This window comes from Podarcis pityusensis (genome assembly GCF_964106645.2).
Source record: "Podarcis pityusensis genome assembly, chromosome: 7".
NCBI classification, from domain to species: domain Eukaryota; kingdom Metazoa; phylum Chordata; class Lepidosauria; order Squamata; family Lacertidae; genus Podarcis; species Podarcis pityusensis.
Window position 1 is genome coordinate 70,326,932 of NC_138031.1, and position 19,876 is coordinate 70,346,807.

At 41.1% G+C, this 19,876-nt stretch overlaps 1 protein-coding gene across 8 annotated transcripts in view; it reads left to right on the forward strand.

Annotated features, from left to right (window-relative positions):
• The window catches only part of LOC308482064 (uncharacterized protein), a 199,359-nt gene that overhangs the window by 154,235 nt on the left and 25,248 nt on the right, over positions 1-19,876 (forward strand). For 2 of the 8 annotated variants that reach the window (XR_013988937.1, XR_013988938.1), the window contains exons 1-3: positions 14,869-15,332; positions 15,841-15,911; positions 16,876-16,959. Coding sequence is in view for 2 of the 8 variants with exons in the window: in XM_081015080.1 (XP_080871206.1) it covers positions 15,899-15,911; positions 16,876-16,959 (97 nt within the window). In the remaining 6 variants the exon portion in view is untranslated. Of the gene's footprint in view, positions 1-14,857; positions 15,333-15,840; positions 15,912-16,875; positions 16,960-17,834; positions 18,094-18,877; positions 18,947-19,876 lie in introns of those variants that run through there. The other 6 variants (XR_013988939.1, XR_013988940.1, XM_081015079.1 and 3 more) reach the window with 6 other exon arrangements.

Consider the following 19,876-nt stretch of genomic DNA (forward strand, 5'->3'; position numbering starts at 1 on the left):
TGGCTTTGGTGGCCTCTGGCTGGGAAGCAGTTTAGAAATCTGTTAAATGAAATCAATCAATCATAAGAGTGATCCAAATGTTGAAGACCAATCCCAGATTTAAAAATAATCCCCAAGGTGGCCATGCAATTTCACCACAACTTCAGCATACTGGAGAAGAAGAAGAAGAAGAAGAAGAAGAAGAAGAAGAAGAAGAAGAAGAAGAAGAAGAAGAGACTATATAGCAAAGAAAATTGGGAATGCAACATTATGAAACCCAGACTTTGTTGCTGTTTTTTTAATACAAAAAAATCTAAATACAAGGACTATATTAAAACAATAACTCATAATAAGCACAACAAATTAGTAATAGCAATTGAAAATATAAAACAGCAGGAGACAAGGAATTATGCATGAATAATGTTATGTAAATCAGTGCATTTTGATTTTATGTGTAGTTGTTAGTAGTTATGTGCAGTGGAGATGGGCTAAATGTCATTATGAGGACATTTTTTTGCCTTATATACTCTAAACCCTGGGCCATCACTAATGTAGTAAGTGAAGATTTACACTGGACTTTCCATGTTTCATTAACTACAATGAGTATGAAAACCACACTGTTCATACACTGTATTGTTAACATTATAATACACTATATTATAAATACAGCAATGAAATGTTAAAGAAGCCATCTTTGCCGTGCTGCTACCAAGTCCTGAATTCCCACTCCATGTTTTAGGGTGTGTTTTCTAAGAGGAAGTATGCTGTTGGTTGTTCTTGTAGGAGGTAAATCTCTAAAACTGTAATTAGGGAAAGAGTTATGAATTATCAATGGCCCAAAAGCCGCTGTTGAAAACCAGGCTGGTTTAATTATCCAGCCCATTGCATTCCAGCTCACAGCACCAAAGCTTTTAAATCTAAGACTATAAACCCTAGATGGGGAGTAAATATTTTTCCAGAGAATCACATTTTATACAAATTGCCGTAAAATGTTTGATTACACGTTATAAATATATAGATATATAGATGCATAGACAGATCTAGGCCCTAAAAAATTAAGGATGTCAGTGGCACAACCATGTCTATTGGCTGTCCAGAGAAAATGTTCAAATTGCTTTTCCACCTGTGAATGCGCGTTCCAGCTGTTTTGGATCATACACAGCCCATATGAACACTCAGCACTGGGACTGCAGAAATGTTTTTTGTGTTCTCATTTTGTATTTTTCATCTTGCAAACCATCTTGGGATCTTCATACGATGAGCGATATACAATTTATTTTATAATTTATATATTATATTTTATTATATTAAATTAAATTATAATTTATTATTAATTTATTATATTAAATTATAATTTTATAATTTAATTTAATTTAATTTAATTAATTTAATTAATTGATAAGTAAAGGACCAAAGAAAGCTAAATCTTGGCCTAGTAAAGTCAAGGAAGCAAAGGAAGCCGAAGTTGTTTCAACTCACATGTTCATCTTTGGCCAGAAATGGGAACTAGTCAAACACATATGACTATTTGCATTTGCTTTGTTGTTGTTTAGAAGTCTGGTAATAATATGTAATTCATGGCTCTTTTATAGCATTTTGACACATACATTTTACATTGGAATGAAGCTACATAACTAAAGGTTGGCGTTCGTTTTGTATTACAGTGGTACCTCAGGTTAAGTACTTAATTCGTTCCAGAGGTCCATACTTAACCTGAAACTGTTCTTAACCCGAAGCACCACTTTAGCTAATGGGGCCTCCTGCTGCCGCCGCACCGCAGGAGCACAATTTCTGTTCTCATCCTGAAGCAAAGTTCTTAACCTGAAGCACTATTTCTGGGTTAGTGGAGTCTGTAACTTGAAGCGTATGTAACCAGAAGCATATGTAACCTGAGATACCACTGTATTTCCAAACGTAAGGCAGAGACCTCTTCATCCACCCAGAAAAGCTTGCTGGGACAAAAGCTTGTTGAGACCAAAATGTCTTCCGTCGTTCTAGAAAAGTTGAGATAGCGGGTTACTGTTGTATCTCACCAGTGATGCTGTTTCACAAAAACAAGGGAAGCTACACTACAAGTCCTGCTCCACCTTACTGGAAAGTGGGCTTCTGTCATTCTGCGGACTTTAGAGAGAAACTCTCCTTCAGAACACAGTGGCCTAGTGGGCCTATAATGGATAAGGTGGCCTCTCAAGTAGCCTGGTCCTGAGCTGGATAGGGTATTATATGTTGTACAAATAATCACTCTAGCTTGCGAGACATCACATCCATTTTGCCTCTTTCATCTTCCTACATTTGGACAAAGCAAATAAAACATAAGGCAATAAAAACCAGTCCTTTGGCATACAAATTAGTGTTCTAGCTTCATTTTGTGGAGGGGTAAAAGTGAAGGCAATATATAATTCCATTACATACATACATATACGCACACACACACTTGATGCAAGCTGCTTTCCTGACTGGTGACTTGGACGCTTTCGGCAAGATTTCTCACTTTCCATATTAAATAAAACAATAGATTCCTGTTCACAGACTTCTGATTTCCTGTTGCTAATTAGGCTTTCAAAACACCCTTTTTACAAGTGCAAATGGACTAAATCTATAACAAAAATGTCCTGGAGGTACAAATAGATTTTGTTCATTTCCTGTGAATAATCTCTTTCCGTCTTTGACATCCTGTAGTATAGCTTAACTCCCTGCCCCCCACCAAAGCCATTCTCCTCTCACAAACGTTTTATCCTTACTCAGGTGCCATTTGAGACAGTAATGCACAGTTCAATCCCCTACACTTTTCACTTTTTTTCTTTTCTTTTTGAAGTTGTAAATATCAATCAACTAGGTTTTGTATGCTCTGAAGCCCAGTGGAAAACCACTCACTTAGAGGCATCTATGTACCCAAAGAGTGGCAAAACTTCAAAACATCTATTGTGCTTTCTCCCTTGTGACATGCAAAACATGTTTTTCGTCTGGTCTTTCCCTCATGCACACACACGTATGCACGCACACAAACACACACAAAATCTTTGTAATAAAGTATCATAAACAAGAGGAGCCCAAATGGCACTTGAGAACTGAACTATAGAATCAGCACCATTGTGGTCCATGCTTATTGTTAATTTTAAGTATTATATATTGAATTTTTAGTGCTGCCATTTTTCTTAGAGAATATTTGTTGATAGGTGGCTATTTGCATTAATCAATCTTTTTTTTTTCCCTTGGCAGCTGTTGTTCATTTTTGTTTGACAATAATAAGCAGGGGGTACCACCTTCCCGCACTTAGAAATATAGCCTATTAAGAAGGCTTGATAACTTCTCATTGAGATGCTATTTTTCTGCCTACCAGAAGGGGGGGGGCACAGTTTGTAGAGTTCAGCAAAATCTGTGCCATTTGATTCTGCTGAAACTTTGAGACCCGAAGGCTGGGTGATCCACCTGCGACACAGCTTGAAGCTCTCAAGATCACACAGTTCACCAGTTGAACAGCTGAGCTGTTTCAGATGCAATGAACAAAGAAAAAAGGGGAATTATCAAAGTGTAGCCATGCCAGATTATATCAGTAACAAAAGGCCATGATCCAAGCACTTATAGAATTGGTGTGCATCAAAATTCCCAGCATCCTCCACCCCAGATCCCAATTCAACATGGCAGTATGTACATGAGAACAATTTATGCATAGAGCACCACTCTCAGAGCATGAACAGAGCCCATTGTCAAGTCTACTGTAATAAGTTTATGCACACACACACACACCACATTTGAGGCCTGCCCAACTTGTGACACACTAAGTCAAATGCATCTCACCAGCACTATGAACTGCCATGTCTTGGTGGTGTGGGGTGTTCAGCTTGCTGAATTGCAAGCTTCCAGGACTTCGCCACATGCTTTGGCAGCAATTGCATACTGTAGAGTCCAGATGCCAGCACTTCTAGAGATTTTTGGCTCAGTGAGGAGAAATCCTCCATTCATTTATGAAGGCTTATGAGTGTACTGAGGAACAATTGGATATTTGGCCTATGCACACATACAATTCTCCTTCCTTTGTACAAATGACTTAAAATGCTAAGTTTGGGGGCAATAACTGGTTTCTTCTCTCCAAAACCAAGTCAGTTATAATGTACCTATTCTGAACTTTTTGAAACAAGTGGCAAACCGAAACACAGGCATCCTTTGAAATTTGTGCTTCTCTGAATATTGCAGTACAATTCCCCAGCTAATGAATACAAAATGAAAAAAAAAGAACACTGGAGTAAAATGTGCATAAAAATTGATACATTCATGAAAATAAATTATCAAAAATGATTTTATATTGGGGAATACTCTCCATATAAAAAAATGTTTATATTGGGAGAAATTTGCACTGAAATGCTGATGAATTTTCATGGGGATTCTTTAAAAAATAAAAAGTGCTTCACAAACTGATGTGGAAATGTGGAGAGTTAAATTTAAGATTGGAAAAATGAGAAACTGAGAAAAGTCGAAATTGACAGATCTGCCCATCCCTAGTTATAACCTAGAATGGATCTTAAGGATTAATTTGAAAGAAAAGAGAGAGTGAGTTAGCACCAAGAAAGTATTCTGGAAGCACATGGAGTTGGTGGCAGAGGAGTGGTGTCATATTTGTAATATTTAAGAAATTTATAGATAAAAGAAGTAATGTATGAGCCTTAAATGTCAGCTATATGCACAACTAGAACAGAATAAATGGCCAATGCAGGTGTGATTTATCGATTAACTTTGCACAGTTTGAAACAAGCGATTGGCTATTTGCATTTCCAGTTTGTGGTAATAAAACTCTAACTTTTTCAATCTAAACCTTCTTCTGGCATTAGTGTATGCCTGCTTCATCTACCATCCTACTGGAAATTAACTTGGGGAGGAGATGCAGGGGGGGGGGAATCTTAAATAAACAATTTTGTTGCCTGTCAAAAATGTTCAGTCTTTCCAAACTACATATATTTCAAAGGTAACTATTTATATAAAGAGCTCAGCCCCACTGAATTATTTTAAGGCTGCAGTCTTAATGCAAAACCAGATTTGCCTCACACAAAGTGGGGAATGGAAGTGAGGTGAGGCACTCGTCAATTGACAATAACTCTTCTCAGTAGGGAAGAGGAGATAATAATAATAATAAAGCCTATATAGACCCTGATCTAAATCCAAATATAGACTTGGTCAGCACAACACACGTGCAACCTGGGACCATGTCTGGAGATGTCCATTCCATGAAACATTGCAGTCCACAAGCAGACACATCCTATCAACATCTTAACAGTGCCAACTGGAGCCATACTGAATGAGTCATATTTGAATGTGTAGAGCAGGACTGGGGAACCTTTGGCATTTTAGAAGTTGCTAAACTACAATTCCCATAATCCCTGGCCATTCTCCATGCTAGGTAGGGATGGGAGGAGTTGCGCCCCGAGGCCCCCAAACCCTTCCCCAAGTAAATAACTTCACACTGATACGTAATTTTGGTTTAATTTAATGGGCAAAATTTAGGCCACAACTTTATTGATTACAACAAAGTGAGTGGTATTGGCTTAGGCATTGGTAGCAGACTATAACTGACTCCTGCCTCTCTGGGTGGTAGTCTGAAAGGGTAAACACCAAACAAGGGAGCAACATTGATGAAGATCAACTGAAGCTCACCCCGGGATTCCTGTGGTCCTGGCATGGCCCTAGCCCCTCAAGTGGACTTCAGATGAGATCCAGGACTCCCAGATTCCTTTACTGGAATACCCTATTTCTGGAGGGGCAGGTGATGGCCGCATCAACCCTCCCACACACTTCATTAAGCCAATGCCTAACTGCCAAACCTTACAAAGTTGTGATAATTGCTAAGGGGGTATGGGGAAACCAAGTGGCCACTGCCAATTTGCCAAGTGGAAAAATTCCTACCTGGCCCCTGTTCCAAAACAGGCCACCAACCAATATCCAAAGCAAGGCCAAAGCAGCAAAACCTACAAATAGGGAGGGCGGGTATTCGGCAGCGTGAAGCAAGTGCCTCAGCCACATCGCACTGCCGCTTTTATAGGCCCCCACCAATCACGCCACCTGCACCGATTGGCTCAAATGGCCTGGTGTGATTGTGGGGCCATACAGACAAGGCCTGGGCCATGCCCAGCACCTTCAACCTGGCGGGGGTTGTCTCAGGGGCCCATGCACAACCAGGACCCTCATTAATAGGATCCCATTTGTAGTTCGGCAACCTCTGGAGAGCCAGAGGACATCACCATCACCCTTTCTTAACGGCAAACTCAGTAGGTGACTGCTGAGAGGATTGTGGCTGTGATATGGCCACCGGGAAAGAAGAGGGAGGTATCAGCATGTTCTGGAGAAAGCCGTGGTTTAGAGGAGTACAAAAATATTTGGAGGGGGAACTCTAAGGGGAGAACCGCCCTCCCAGGCCTTTAAGTATTGAGCATGCTGAGTGGCAACAAAACACCGGGAGATATGGAAAAGCAGGAGAGGAGGAAGAATGGAACTCTAAACTGGAACATTCCATACGGCAACATTTTGTTGCAGCTACAACTTGTTCAGCCTCTGCATGTGGTTCCTGAAACAACAAAGGGAATGTCTGCACTGCTTTAGTTTCCATGCACATGCCATCCTAGCTGACTTGGCATTCAGGGGTACAATATCACAGACAGCAAACGGGCATGTTCAGTTTCGTGTGTGGCTAGGTGTGTAGCTTTCATAAGCAGCAGCCTATGTGCAATATGATATGGCCTCTGGAGTTTTGCTTAAGACATGGATGTGCAGTGAATGGCAATAGAGAGATAATTCCCTCCCATCCTGTATGTGTGTTTCGCTAGTGTGCCCTGATAACAACACCATTTATGATACAAGTTTGAACACTAAGGGCTCATTTAGAAAGGCACTACTGATGGCTGTATACAGCTATGATTGCCTTCAGACATTGTTCAGACATTATTAAAGCAGCAGTACCAGCTGAGTGAGCAGACAGAATTGCATTTGTCTGGTAGGACTTCCTGTGATGTTTACCTCTGACTGGGATACATAAACAAGTCCTCCTTTGAGTGTCAACTGAATGCAGACACAACTGCGCACTTGGTAGACTGGTGCATCTCTGATAAGGCCCATGGCATGATCTCATCATGAAAACTTAATAAAGTCCAAGCCTTGGCATCTTTAAGAAACACCAGCAGCCTGATGCTTGGGAAAGTTGGAATGCTGCTTTGTGGCTCTCGGTATGTGTATTATTATATAGCCCCCTTTTCTGCCCCACAGAAAACAGTTGTCTGGGAAATGAAGGGTAGGCTGGTAAACAACATCTCTGAAAGAAGCTTCTTCTGAGATTTGGTATCCTACTGGCATGTCTCAATAGAACCTTCCAGCATTGAAACTCACAATATTGCTGAAGACCGTCAGCAGTACACAATACACAATATTACATGTATTGCAGCTCGAAGAGCAGCCTAAATCCTGTAAAAGGGAACTAACTGAAGACAGGATGATCAACAAAATTAAGGTAAAATGTATAAACAAGGCAGCAGTGGTTGTGGGATATTTAAAATGCAGTCAAACCAACAATTCATGCTTTGCTATAGGCACATGATAGGCACTGAAGCTCACAGAATTTTCCTGTAAATTTGCTAGAGAGGACTCTGTGAGAGAATCTCCCACTGTGCCCTACCAGGGGGGGTGGTGTAGCTATATATATTATCTTACCTGCCGGGGCACATCTTCTTTTTCATCACTTCCCACTGAGCCAGAGATGTGAAAGCATCTTCAGTGCTCACTCCATTTTAAGCTGGACTAAAGTATGTCATTGTAACTGAATTACCATTTTAAGCCTGCCTGAACAAAGCTGCTGTATCTGTTACTCTTCAACTAGTATTCTGAGTAAATGTTATTTTTTCACATTTTACAAGACTGTGTGCAGCAAAACCCAGAAAAATACTTCCGGGTTTGTCGCATTCGCATCCTGAAGGATACACAACCAGAGGTGTGTGTATCCAGAGGTACCACTGTATTTTATTTCCCAAAGCTTGCCCGTGTAAGATGTTTATCATCCTTCTAAACTGCGCAACAGAGCAGGTCGTTCCATGGGGAGGGAATTCAAAACTACAGGCACCACCGCTGAGAAGTCCCCCTCTCTTCTGCCTGCCAGTCTAACCTTGAACGTGGTCAGCATTCAGATTCAAACCTTACCTTGCCATACGGAGAAGGTCATAAGAGGAAAGGCATTTGGGAAGGCCGAAGAGGGAAAACTCTGACCCACAATCTTAATTAGGCTTGACGGAGATACTAAGTTGGCTTCTGAGGCCATTCCCCATGAAACATGCCCGTGTGTCTCACACCTCATCTTAAGACTACAGGGGAGAGGAGGGAAGGGGCAAGTTTAATTGCACCTCTTAATGAGGGTGAAAGAGGAGAGCGCAAAATATGGTCTGAAGCTCAACATCAAAAAAACTGGGCCCATCACCTCCAGGCAAATAGAAGGGGATGAAATGGAGGCAGTGAGAGATTTTACTTTCTTGGACTCCATGATCACTGCAGATGGTGACAGCAGTCACAAAATTAAAAGACACCTGCAATGACAAACCTAGACAGCATCTTAAAAAGCAGAGACATCACCTTGCTGACAAAGGTCCATATAGTTAAAACTATGGTTTTCCCTTTAGAGATGTATGGAAGTGAGAGCTGGACCATAAAGAAGGCTGATCACTGAAGAATTGATGTTTTTGAATTATGGTGCTGGAGGAGACTCGGCACAAGGCACAAGGAGAAAGGGACAACAGAGGACAAGATGGTTGGACAGTGTTCTTGAAGCTACTAACATGAGTTTGACCAAACTGTTGGAGGCAGTGGAAGACAGGAGTGCCTGGTGTTCTCTGGTCCATGGGGTCACGAAGAGTCAGACATGACTAAACGACTAAACAGCAAAAAAAGAAGTCTGTGGGTTTATACAGTTCATAACAGAGATGATTCAGTCATAAAGTAATAGATTATTTTTTACTTTTATGGATCATTGACAGGTAACACCGCTCTGTGTTTGCATGCCTGCATGTTTACTGTTCTCTCCTAATCTTTATCTTTCATGACCAATGCTCTTGAATGTAAACACATGTTTTTCTCTGCTCCATTCACTTCTGTTCCAGGACTTTGGAATCACATGGCGTGAGTCTCTGCAAAATAAAATGTTTTGCACAGATAAAGGTACCACTGCAGTCCTGCAATAATGAGTAGCAGGCTTCCAGGGAGCTTTGCCTAAACCTCTCCAAACTTGTAGAAATGGTCCAAATGAAAATTCTCACGGGGTGAGCCAAGGTTAAAATCTGGCAGAGATCAGAAACGAAGAGAATTCCATTAACTCTGTCTGCGGGTCCGTTATCGCAAGCTGCCATTTGATCAGGCCTTGTCTCAGCTCTGGGAGGTTGGCAGTGGTATGAAAGGTTTTCACAAGTTGGAATGAGTTGTGAGTGCAACTACAAATTAATTTTTCCTTATGCAGAATTAGTCTGTCAATCACTTTCACAGAAGGTTAGGAAAATGCTCACATTCCTCAATGCAAGAGTACTTCCTGGATTTCACTAGCTGCTAATGCAATACTTTGCCACTTTTATGATCTCGATGGGAGCAGTCTGATGCCCCTGAATATATATGATCATGTGGATTCAACTTTCTGGTAATGGTCATATAACAATTTACTTTTGATCATGTGCTTCCCAGGCCCCATCCATCAGCCAAAGACCGAGCAACTTCATTGAGTTTTCTTTCCCTCTCCCTGGTAGGAATCATATATCATAGAAATACAGTGGTACCTTGGGTTAAGTACTTAATTCGTTCCAGAGGTCCGTTCTTTACCTGAAATTGTTCTTAACCTGAAGCACCACTTTAGCTAATGGGGCCTCCCGCTGCTGCTGCACCGCTGCTGCACGATTTCTGTTCTCGTCCTCAAGCAAAATTCTTAACCCGAGATACTATTTCTGGGTTAGCGGAGTCTGTAACCTGAAGCGTCTGCAACCTGAAGCGTATGTAACCCAAGGTACCACTGCATAAACTTAGAAGGGACCACGAGGGCCATCTAATCCAACCCCCTGCAATGCAGGAATCTTTCACCCAACATGGGTCTTGAACTCACAACCCTGAGATTAAGAGTCTCATGTTCTACCAACCTTGCAAATGAAGAAGTAGTGACTGAGTTTGCTTTTTTCCTTGCTCATCCCAGTCCTCATTCCTTTTGTGCCACATGTCTTTCAGTCTGTCAGCCAGAGGCAATAGATTATTTGAGCTTACTGATTGTTGCAAATCATCCTGAGACTTTTTCAGGTGAATATTGGGATAAAAGCACACTATACGAACAGACACGGTTAGCAGCAGCAATCACCACAATCCCACTTCCCTTAAATTCGTTTCCTTTCAGTTAAGAACAGAAGAACAGCCCTGCTGGGTAAGACCAAAGGTTCACCTATTCCTGCATCCCACTTCTCACAGTAGCTCGCCAGATGCTACTGGGAAGCCCCCAACCATCATGCCAGACATGGATGAAGGCAATAGCTCTCTCCTGCTGCTTATTTACCTCCCAGAAACCGGTCTTCAGATCCATTAAGTGTTAGGCATTTTATGATGGAACACTGAGCATTAACGTAAATCCTAGCAAATTGACAGAAAGAAGAGCGTCTAATCAAAGTCCACCTTGAGTCTCCTGAGCCGCTGTGTACAGATGGAGTAATTGGAGACTGACGTTAGTTTGCTAAGGCCTGGTGGGGCCCCTTTCCTTTTTACCTGACTGCTTCATCCGCTGAGCGTGAATAATTTGTCATATGCATAAAGCTAATTGTCTTTTGTGTTTATTTTAGGAGCTCATTATGAAAACTACATAAATGACACTGAATGAGGTGTTGACTCAGCATGAACTATTACGGGAAAAATACACAACGCTGTGCGGAATTGCCTTTTGCATGGCAGACAGTGATGAGTAATGAGCGCCACTAATGAAGTATAGCAAAGAATCATTAAGAGAAAAAAGAGGAAGGAGGAAGCGAAAGAATGCCTCCTAATTGTTTTATTTATTTGTTTTTGAGCGTCTAAGGCATTTATCACTTTTGTATCTGGGTGCCATGTCGTACAAATAAATCCAACATGAAGGAAGCATTCACCATAATCCATGAGCCTGTCAGAGCGAAACAACTACATATTAAGTTAAATCTGTAATTTATCATTCCATGGTTTCTTCCCACTTTAAATAGCTGATGTGAGTGGGTTGGTGGGGCAGCGTAACATTTACTCTCACCCTGCAAGCCTGAGGAAAACTGCACGCTCACACCTGGCATTTCTGTTAGGCGAGAAGCTGCCAATTGTGCCAATGTCAGCTTCCTTACCTATGGCATACCACCCATCATTTCTCTGGTAAAAATAAGGACATCCTAATATTATTATTATTATTATTATTATTATTATTATTATTATTATTCCCTGTCCATCTGACTGGGTTGCCCCAGCCACTCTGGGCAGCTTCCAACAAATATAAAAACACTGTAACAACTTCATGGTGAGTACCGAAAAAACACGACAGAAAAATTACTGAAGTAATGTATCCACAGTGTTGGAACACTTAAAAACAGCATGATAATAATAATAATAACAATGCGTAATTGTTCTTTATGGTACAATCAAGAAAGGTCTCTGCAACCTAGAACCCAAAGGTTAATAAATGAGGTGAGAACAGTGCTTTTTGTATAGCTCTATTACATCACTGCCCAAAGTGTCTACTCAAGTCATCTTCTTCATCAAAGTATAACATTTCTTTAAAACCTGAAATCCCTTCTAGGGATGGCATTGTAAACAAACATATAATAACCAAGAGCTGCAAAAAGAATTCGGCTAGCCCATTCCATCACAAAATTCGGCTAGCCCATTCCATCACAAAACAAGCACACTGAGCCTGGAATGCAGGCAAGAAAACAATTAATATTGCCATCACTTGCTTTGCGGGGATTAATTAGTAGGGGGAGGAAGAAATAACAGCAGGTATAGGAAACACAATCATTGCCTGTGTCTTAAGTCAGAGGAATCTGAGCTGACAACGAAAAATCAGCTTCCTGCAAGGTTTTCCTATAGGTTTGCTATTGTTGCCTGGTTAACTTTAATAATAGCCAGCCAATAGGAAAATGAACCAGCAGGAGGTGGCATTCCTGTGAGTCAAGCCAATCTTCAATGAGGCCTTCAGCCACCACCCGCCAGCTTCTTCCTGGCACCGGAGGAATGAGGGACTGAAAATAAGACACAAACCATGTTAAAGAACACGCCAGACGGCATGAGGTTTCCAAAAGGTTGGTCACATCTGAGAAGTCATCTTTTCTGACTCTGTTATCAAAGTCACTTTCACAAACACATGAATTTTGATTAGACGGTTTCTTGTCCTTTTTGTTCTTTTTTTATTCAATGTTTTTAAAAGGACACACACACAGACACACACACCCACGGTCAGGAAAGCACGGACACTTCTCTCAAAGTAATTGAAGCATCCTTTGCAAATTCCTTCCTGGAGACAAGGGGCTCCAGAATGCCCTTTGCAACTTAATCAGCCTGCTTAAAGTTCTCTAGTAGAACAAAAGCCTTTCCATGATTGCTTTCTCTTTGATATTGAAAACAATAGAGGGGAGAAATCACGATAAGAATCCCAGACTGATTATGGCAGTGCAGAGTGAAGTGTGTATTAAGAAGTCAAACTTTTTAGAATCATGCCTGATAGCAGCGATTGCGGATTCTCTTGCAACTGCTTGATTAAAAAGAACAGGCCTCGATGATCCTCAAAAAGGAGTGTATGAGCTCAACAGTATTACAGAAGTTGAGAACACTTCGGATTTATCTTGCGCTTTAGGGAACTCAAAGCACTTCGCAGGCATAGCGTCAGAGTGAAGTTTGATGTAGCAATAAAAGAATATGTGTAGAGAACAAGTGTCAGCTCATAAAATGGGACTTCCACCTCCCTATACCTGTTCTGGGGTTCCCCCTATCCCACAGAGCATATTTAGAAGGCATGGGGGGCACAGAGGGAGGAAAGTTCTGTTGTGCAAGTGGACCTCATGCCACATACAACAACAACACAGTCCAAAAACTTCTCTCTGAGAAGCTCCTTTCCCCAACACACTTAGCTGGCAATATCTCTGCTGGCTTCCTACAAAGATGCTGAGTTTCTCAGGCTTCAGTTTGCTGCTCATGAGGGATTTGCTTGGGTTTCCAGTGATGAATCATCAGGTAGCCTAAACCCGCTGAAATAGAAAAACACCAGTCTTCCGCATTCACCTAGAGTGGAACCTCTCACTTAACGAAATCTTTTCTCTTTGCAAATGTATTCTTTTATTTTTTTAAAAAAACACACACAAGCTATTTTTGATGTCTCCATTATAGACAACAGGGAGATATCCAAAGTCTCAAGTTTTCAGAATCTGAAATGCAATGGTCCAAAATGAATCAGGCTCCTGTCTGTAGCACTGAAGTAGAATCTGAAGTGACATGACCCTATTGCATAGTTATGGCCTGAGTTTTGTTTATTGGTCACACGAGAGTCTAGCACATAATATATATCAAATAATATCTGCTTAAGGAAACTCCATGGAATTTCAGGCATCGTGTGGCTGATATTTGTTTACAGACTGAGCTGTTTCTTTTGCTGGAGGGGCGGACAGGCAAGAAGCATTGAGACACACATAAATGTATTTCCTCCCTTTCATTTTAAGTAAACATACCCACCCCCAAAGAGATGAATTACTTGTTGTGTGATAGCCTTAAAATATATTAAACACAATAAATCTTTGCCTGCAGGGATCGTGTGCAGCAGAGACTGTGGGTTTTAAATGAGGGTGGGTTTTGCGTGTGAAGAAATTTAGTCCAGTCATGATTTAAATAAACAAAACACTTGTTATCAGCATCACAGAGATGAGATATTTTAGTTGGGGCAAATATATATATATACTGCTCAGTGATCTAATTCACAGCGAGATATAGCCAAAGGGAAGGAATGACAAGAGATTAAGGGGAAACATAATATCTAAAGCATACATTAAGCATAATTAATAACTGAAAACAAAAACTGAGAGAAAACCTCATCCCCCCCCCCAAGTACAGTGCACTGAAACAAATAAATACATCAAAGTCTCATGGTGTTACATATTCATTAAGTTAAGGGTGGGATACTGTGTACCCCAGCTGGCCATCTATGAGGACATTTCCGTATGTTGTTCTAGATAGATAAATCAGTAGAAAGGTGACAGCTTTACACGTAAGGACTAGTGCTTTGTTCAGGTGCTGACAGAGGAAATTTAGGGACTCAGTTACATCAGTAAAAAATAAATGTGTGTGATGCTAGATGGCACTGTAGAGTTTGAACCTTTGCCAATGTGATTTCCCATTATTTGCTTTACAATGCATTTTCCTGAAATGTTTTTTTTTTTTTTTTTTTGATGTGTCTAGATCCAGCCTTGGAGGGAAGCCTGGGGAGGGGGAAATCAAACCATAAGGAAAAATATGTTCAAGAACGAGTGGAGATTGAGGAAATTACTGGCGTGGAGACCCAAGCTTACGGCATTGCTACGATTGCGGTGCAGGCGGGACTAGTCAAACTTGGCTCCCCACCAGCACCAGTACGATGCCTCCTTTGTACAAGTCCGTAGCATATGGGGTTATCTCAGTTCCAGCAATGGACATGCTGGTGGGGAGCCAAGAGTCCTGAGTGAATCTCCACACCCCATCTCTCCCACTTCCTCTTCATCATCATCATTACCTCCTCTATGGGTGCCGCTAAGTGCCCTCTGTCTTTGAGCTCTTTGCTCTCCTACTGTTAAGGCTTGCCAGGTTCGGGGAGATGGAGGGTCTGGAATGCTTTCTAATGACAATGTGTCAGCTGGGTGTTGTTTTTGGCTCTTCCATGATTTCCCCCTCATCTACCTATGAGCTGCTACCCCCCTCATGCCCTTGTTGTAAAGCTATACTGTCTTCCTCTTCCTCCTCCCTGAAAGGGTCAGGATGGGGAGGAGGTCTCCACCATTTCCCCTCTGCCCAGTCCCTGACAATTAGTTTTCTTTAACAGTGGAAGCAGGTTTTCAGATTATACACAGCTCTTCTTCAGGCTTTGATTATGAGAGCAAAAAATAAACATCCAATAGTCTAGATAGAAACAACTGGGTAGTCAGGCTGATGGTTACTTGGTTGCAGAAGTTTACTGGCCATTGCTGTTGGCATGGAGATAGTCTAGGTTGAATGCAAACATGCCATTCTGATGTCATGTGTGATGTCACAAAGAGGATATGCTTTAAGTCTTGGTAAAGTCCAAAACAGGTAACAGTCAGACTGCATCTCAGCACTGTCAAGATGGATCTGCATAATAGGTGATGAATAGTTTTTTTTGGGGGGGGATATATTAACTTTTACTATTGGGGAAAAGTTTTAGATTGGTTTGTCAGTTTATAACCTATCAAGTTGAGGCCAATATATATACATTCACAACCCTGCACCCATCAAATTATCGACTTTATGTGTGACTTTGGGACTGATTCATACAACCACATTTCCTTTGGGACAGATTCATACAACCACATTTCCTTTCTCTATAGCAGGTTTTTCTCTGTATTTGAAAAAAATAACCAAGAAGTAGAAGATAAGGATCCAGGAATATGTGCCCTCTGTCTTTGAGCTCTTTGCTCTCCTATTTTTAAGGCTGTCTGGGTTCTGGGAGATGGTGGGTCTGGAATGCTTTCTAATGACAATATGTCAGCTGGGTGTTGTTCTGGCTCTCCCATGATTTCCCAACTTTCCCCCTCATCTGCCTCTGAGCTGCGACCTCCCGCAAACCACAGTTGTAATCTATACTGTCTTCCTCTTCCTCCTCCACGGAAGGGTCAGGATGGGAACGTGATCTCCACCACTCCTCCTCCTCTGCCCAGCTCCTGACACCATGATACTTACAGGTGAATTCAATGTTGCTGGGAAATGTGCTAGTTAGTGTTGTGAAATGTAGCCAATGCCAGGCATGTATTCATCTCAGCAGCACTGTCACTTTGTGCTTAGAATTTACCAGGCGGCTTTCCTGCCAGCCTGCGTAGCATCAACCATGTAGCTATTTGAGATTACCTAAATAATCCAATTTGTGGGAAAGCAGCTAAAGGGGGAACAGTACAAATCCTGTCTTCGTCTCAAGAATGGAGTGTCAGTAGAAAGAAAATCTATTAATTCTCCTGCAAAGGTGAAACAGCACAGATAAGAAAGACTGGAGCCACAAAAGCTTTGGTTCTGGACTATAGCTATGAACAACTCATTGCCTCAGGCTAGTCCATATCTGAGCAAACATGTCCCGAGGTAACAATATGTTTCCTCAAAGGACATGTTTCATCCTGGCTACTTGTACTTTTTTCCCTTCTCCTCTCCCCCTCACGCATTCATGTTTGGACATGGCCAAACGGTAATTTGAGTTTGCATTACCTCTACCTGGAAGCGAAGATTTTTGCCGGGGAAGGTCTTCCATCTTGCTGACAAGCTCTTCTGAGACACAAGAAGTGTCGAGCCATCTCAAGCTGCCAAGTGCCAGCCCCTAAGGCAATATTGACATTGAAAGGGAATGGCAAAGAGTTGCGATTTGTTTTCCTGTGACACACCACTGAGGAACGAGGGTCACTTTCAAAAATGTGTAGGCGTGCCGCTGAAAAATACAGTGAGAGGAATTTCAGCTAATATATTGGAGCAACTAAAAATGTCTCAAATCTCTACCAATAGGTCAGTGATATTTAATTAAATGGTCATTTCCTGCAGCATGTCCTGGATGTCCTTCAGTGCATTGTCCAAGAACTGTACTTGCTTCCAGACCTATGAAACAACATGAAGCAATGAGATTCGAGCATCTCCTCACTTGGTATGCATTTATCATTTGCTTCACAGTAGTAAGACAAGAGGAGAGTTCTCCAAATAAGAATAGTAGGAAAAACGAAACACAGACATGCATTGGAATAGATGCAGAGTGCGGTGAGTACTGGATGAATTAATACAACACCAGACCTAACACATTTTGAGCCAACTGGCATAAAAAAAAAATTAGTTTATTCACATGCATCATGAATTGCTACAGCCCACACTGCTGGAAGGGAGCAAACCAGCGACCCAAATCTCCTCTCTGGTCCTCACTGCTGTCCCCAAGTGGTTTATATATATTTCCTGGCTTTCATTAAACAGCCCTTTAATTTCTGGAACTGACTGACTTTGCCCACTCACTGTACTGTGCTGTGTGGTAACACAATTAGGCACAGGGTAAAACACAAGGCATCATACCAAAGTTAACCCAGAAGAAAATTAACTTTCACTGAAGGTTTTTGAAAGGCAGCAATTTGAGCAGGGGCAGATTTCAGAATAGCTTTAACAATTAAACATAAGAGCAGTAAAGACACATCGATATATACCTAAATCTAGACTTTCTCTCTACTTAAAGCAGTTTCAGCTCATCCTAATCCCTTGGCCAGCTGAGCATCTTTTGTCTCTGGCGCATGAGTCCTCTGCAGCTTTCTAGACTGATGTCATTTTCCTGGTTTTTAGCTCTTTCTCCATCATTATTCCAACTCTCCTCCTAGTCACTAATTAGATTTACCTATGCAGGTAATTTCACTCCCCTCCCACCTCTTGGCCAATCAGAAATGAAGCTGAGTTTTGTTTTCCATGATATTATGTAAGCAAATATCTCCCTTGGCTTTCCCCCCTGTTTACCACAATATTTTAAGGTTTCAATTAGCACTATTTTAGCATAGATCTGGTAGGTCACCTTCAACGGGGGGTGGGGTGGGAATCCCACGGGCAAGCAGAAACCACTGAGGAAACTCTGTGTCTAATAAGAGCAATTATTATCTCAGAAACTGGTGGAAACCAAGGAAGAACATCATCTTCTGATTGCAGTTCCTGTTGGAAAATTTTATTCCACCTTTAGCTGCAGACATGGAACTGTTGCATGTCACATGCCTGTTTACATACCAGCACAGCTTGCTGGGAACTTCCGTTGTGTGAATAGCTTTTGCTTTTCTCTGTCTCTCTGAGAAGACAAAGAAAGAGACAACATGTTTCTTTGTCCTGATTTATGATTAATAAATCTGTAGTTGTAGTATGCTTCCACAAGCCTCATGCCTATTCTGTGTGTGCAGTTCACTCGGCTGATATAGTGTGCCCTGGCTTTGACGCCCGGGTCGCTGATTTACGTTGGAGCAGAGGCCAATGGGTCTTTGCAGCGGGACGGCTGGAAGGAGACGACTCAGCTGGGTCTAGCCAGCTGGCCTTGTGACCCTCTGCATGCTGACAGTTCCTTGGGAGCTCATGTGAAATCCTGGCTCATTAAAAATCCTGGTTCCAAGCTACATGCAGCTTTAAAATTAAGATGAGCACTTTAATTCCAGCCCATAAACTGTTTATGGTGGCCTGAGGTACAAACAAATGATGTTATTCATGCAATTAGCAAGTGCATGCTTATTCTATTTTTATTTTTAAAAGTAAATGCTGAGGTGATCCCCTTCCCTTCATGCCTGACTCCAATCCAGATTCCTGCCCTACCCTATGCCTGTGGTGACTTAAAGAACACCAACACAAATGCTAATTAATTAATAATAATAATAATAGCTTGAAAAACATCATGTAGCCTTGAAACCATACCCTAGCAGGTGAGCTGCACATTCAGGAAACATCCGCTGCAATTAAGGAACATGAATGCTTTGGAGGTAGTTATTTTCTGGGACAGATCCCAGCCTCCAAGCTGGCAACACTTAGGTAAAGGCACATTCTTAATAAGCCTCTTCACAGTAATCTTGATAGACCTCTTCACAGCCAAATGCACAACAGGGTTTTGTATACATTGGTCTTTGTCTTTCCAAGATATAAATAAAAACTATATCCTATGTACTCCTAACAGAAGATAGCTCAAACAAGCGAGCCATCCTAAATAAGAATGATGCCTAAAACAGAAAGCAATGCCGTTCATGTGCGTATTTTCAATGAGCATTTCTTTTAATTCTACAGAAAATGAATCAAATTCATCGCTTCACAGGCAATAAGTTTTTTTATATTTAAAATGATATATTCTCCACAAGAACTGAAGTAGCCATCCTCTTTTTTTTTAATGATATTTATTAAAGTTTCAAAAAAAGATTACATTGATAAGAAAAAGAAAAATAGAGAAAAGAAAAATACAAAATACAAAAAACAACAACAATTAAAAACAATTCCATCTTTTCATCACTTATCTTTCATTTACTTGTTTCCCGGACCTCCTCATGCCTCCCTTTTTGGTATTCCAGTTCAATTTATTAGTTCAGCAATTCCTTTCCCTCCTTATTTTATCCTAATCTTTAATCTTAATATATTATAGCATTAAGTTTTGACCTATTGAAAATCCAATTTTTCCATATTCTTTTACCATTACAGCTAGAAACCACTGAACTTCAATCCAACATCATTCTAACATTCATTAATTTTGCAATATTTCTGTAAATAATCTTTAAATTTCTTCCAATCTTCTTCCATCGACTCTTCTCCCTGGTCTCGGATTCTGCCAGTCATTTCCGCCAATTCCATGTAGTCCATCATTTTCATCTGCCATTCTTCCAGTGTGGGTAGGTCTTGTGTCTTCCAATGCTTTGCAATAAGTATTCTTGCTGCTGTTGTAGCATACATAAAGAAAGTTCTGTCCTTCTTTAACACCGATTGGCCGACTATGCCCAGGAGAAAGGCCTCTGGTTTCTTTAAGAAGGTATATTTAAATACCTTTTTTAATTCATTATAAATCATCTCCCAGAAAACCTTAATCCTTGGGCACGTCCACCAAAGGTGAAAGAATGTACCTTCAGTTTCTTTACATTTCCAACATTTGTTATCGGGCATTTGTTGTTGCAAGCTTGACTGGGGTTATGTA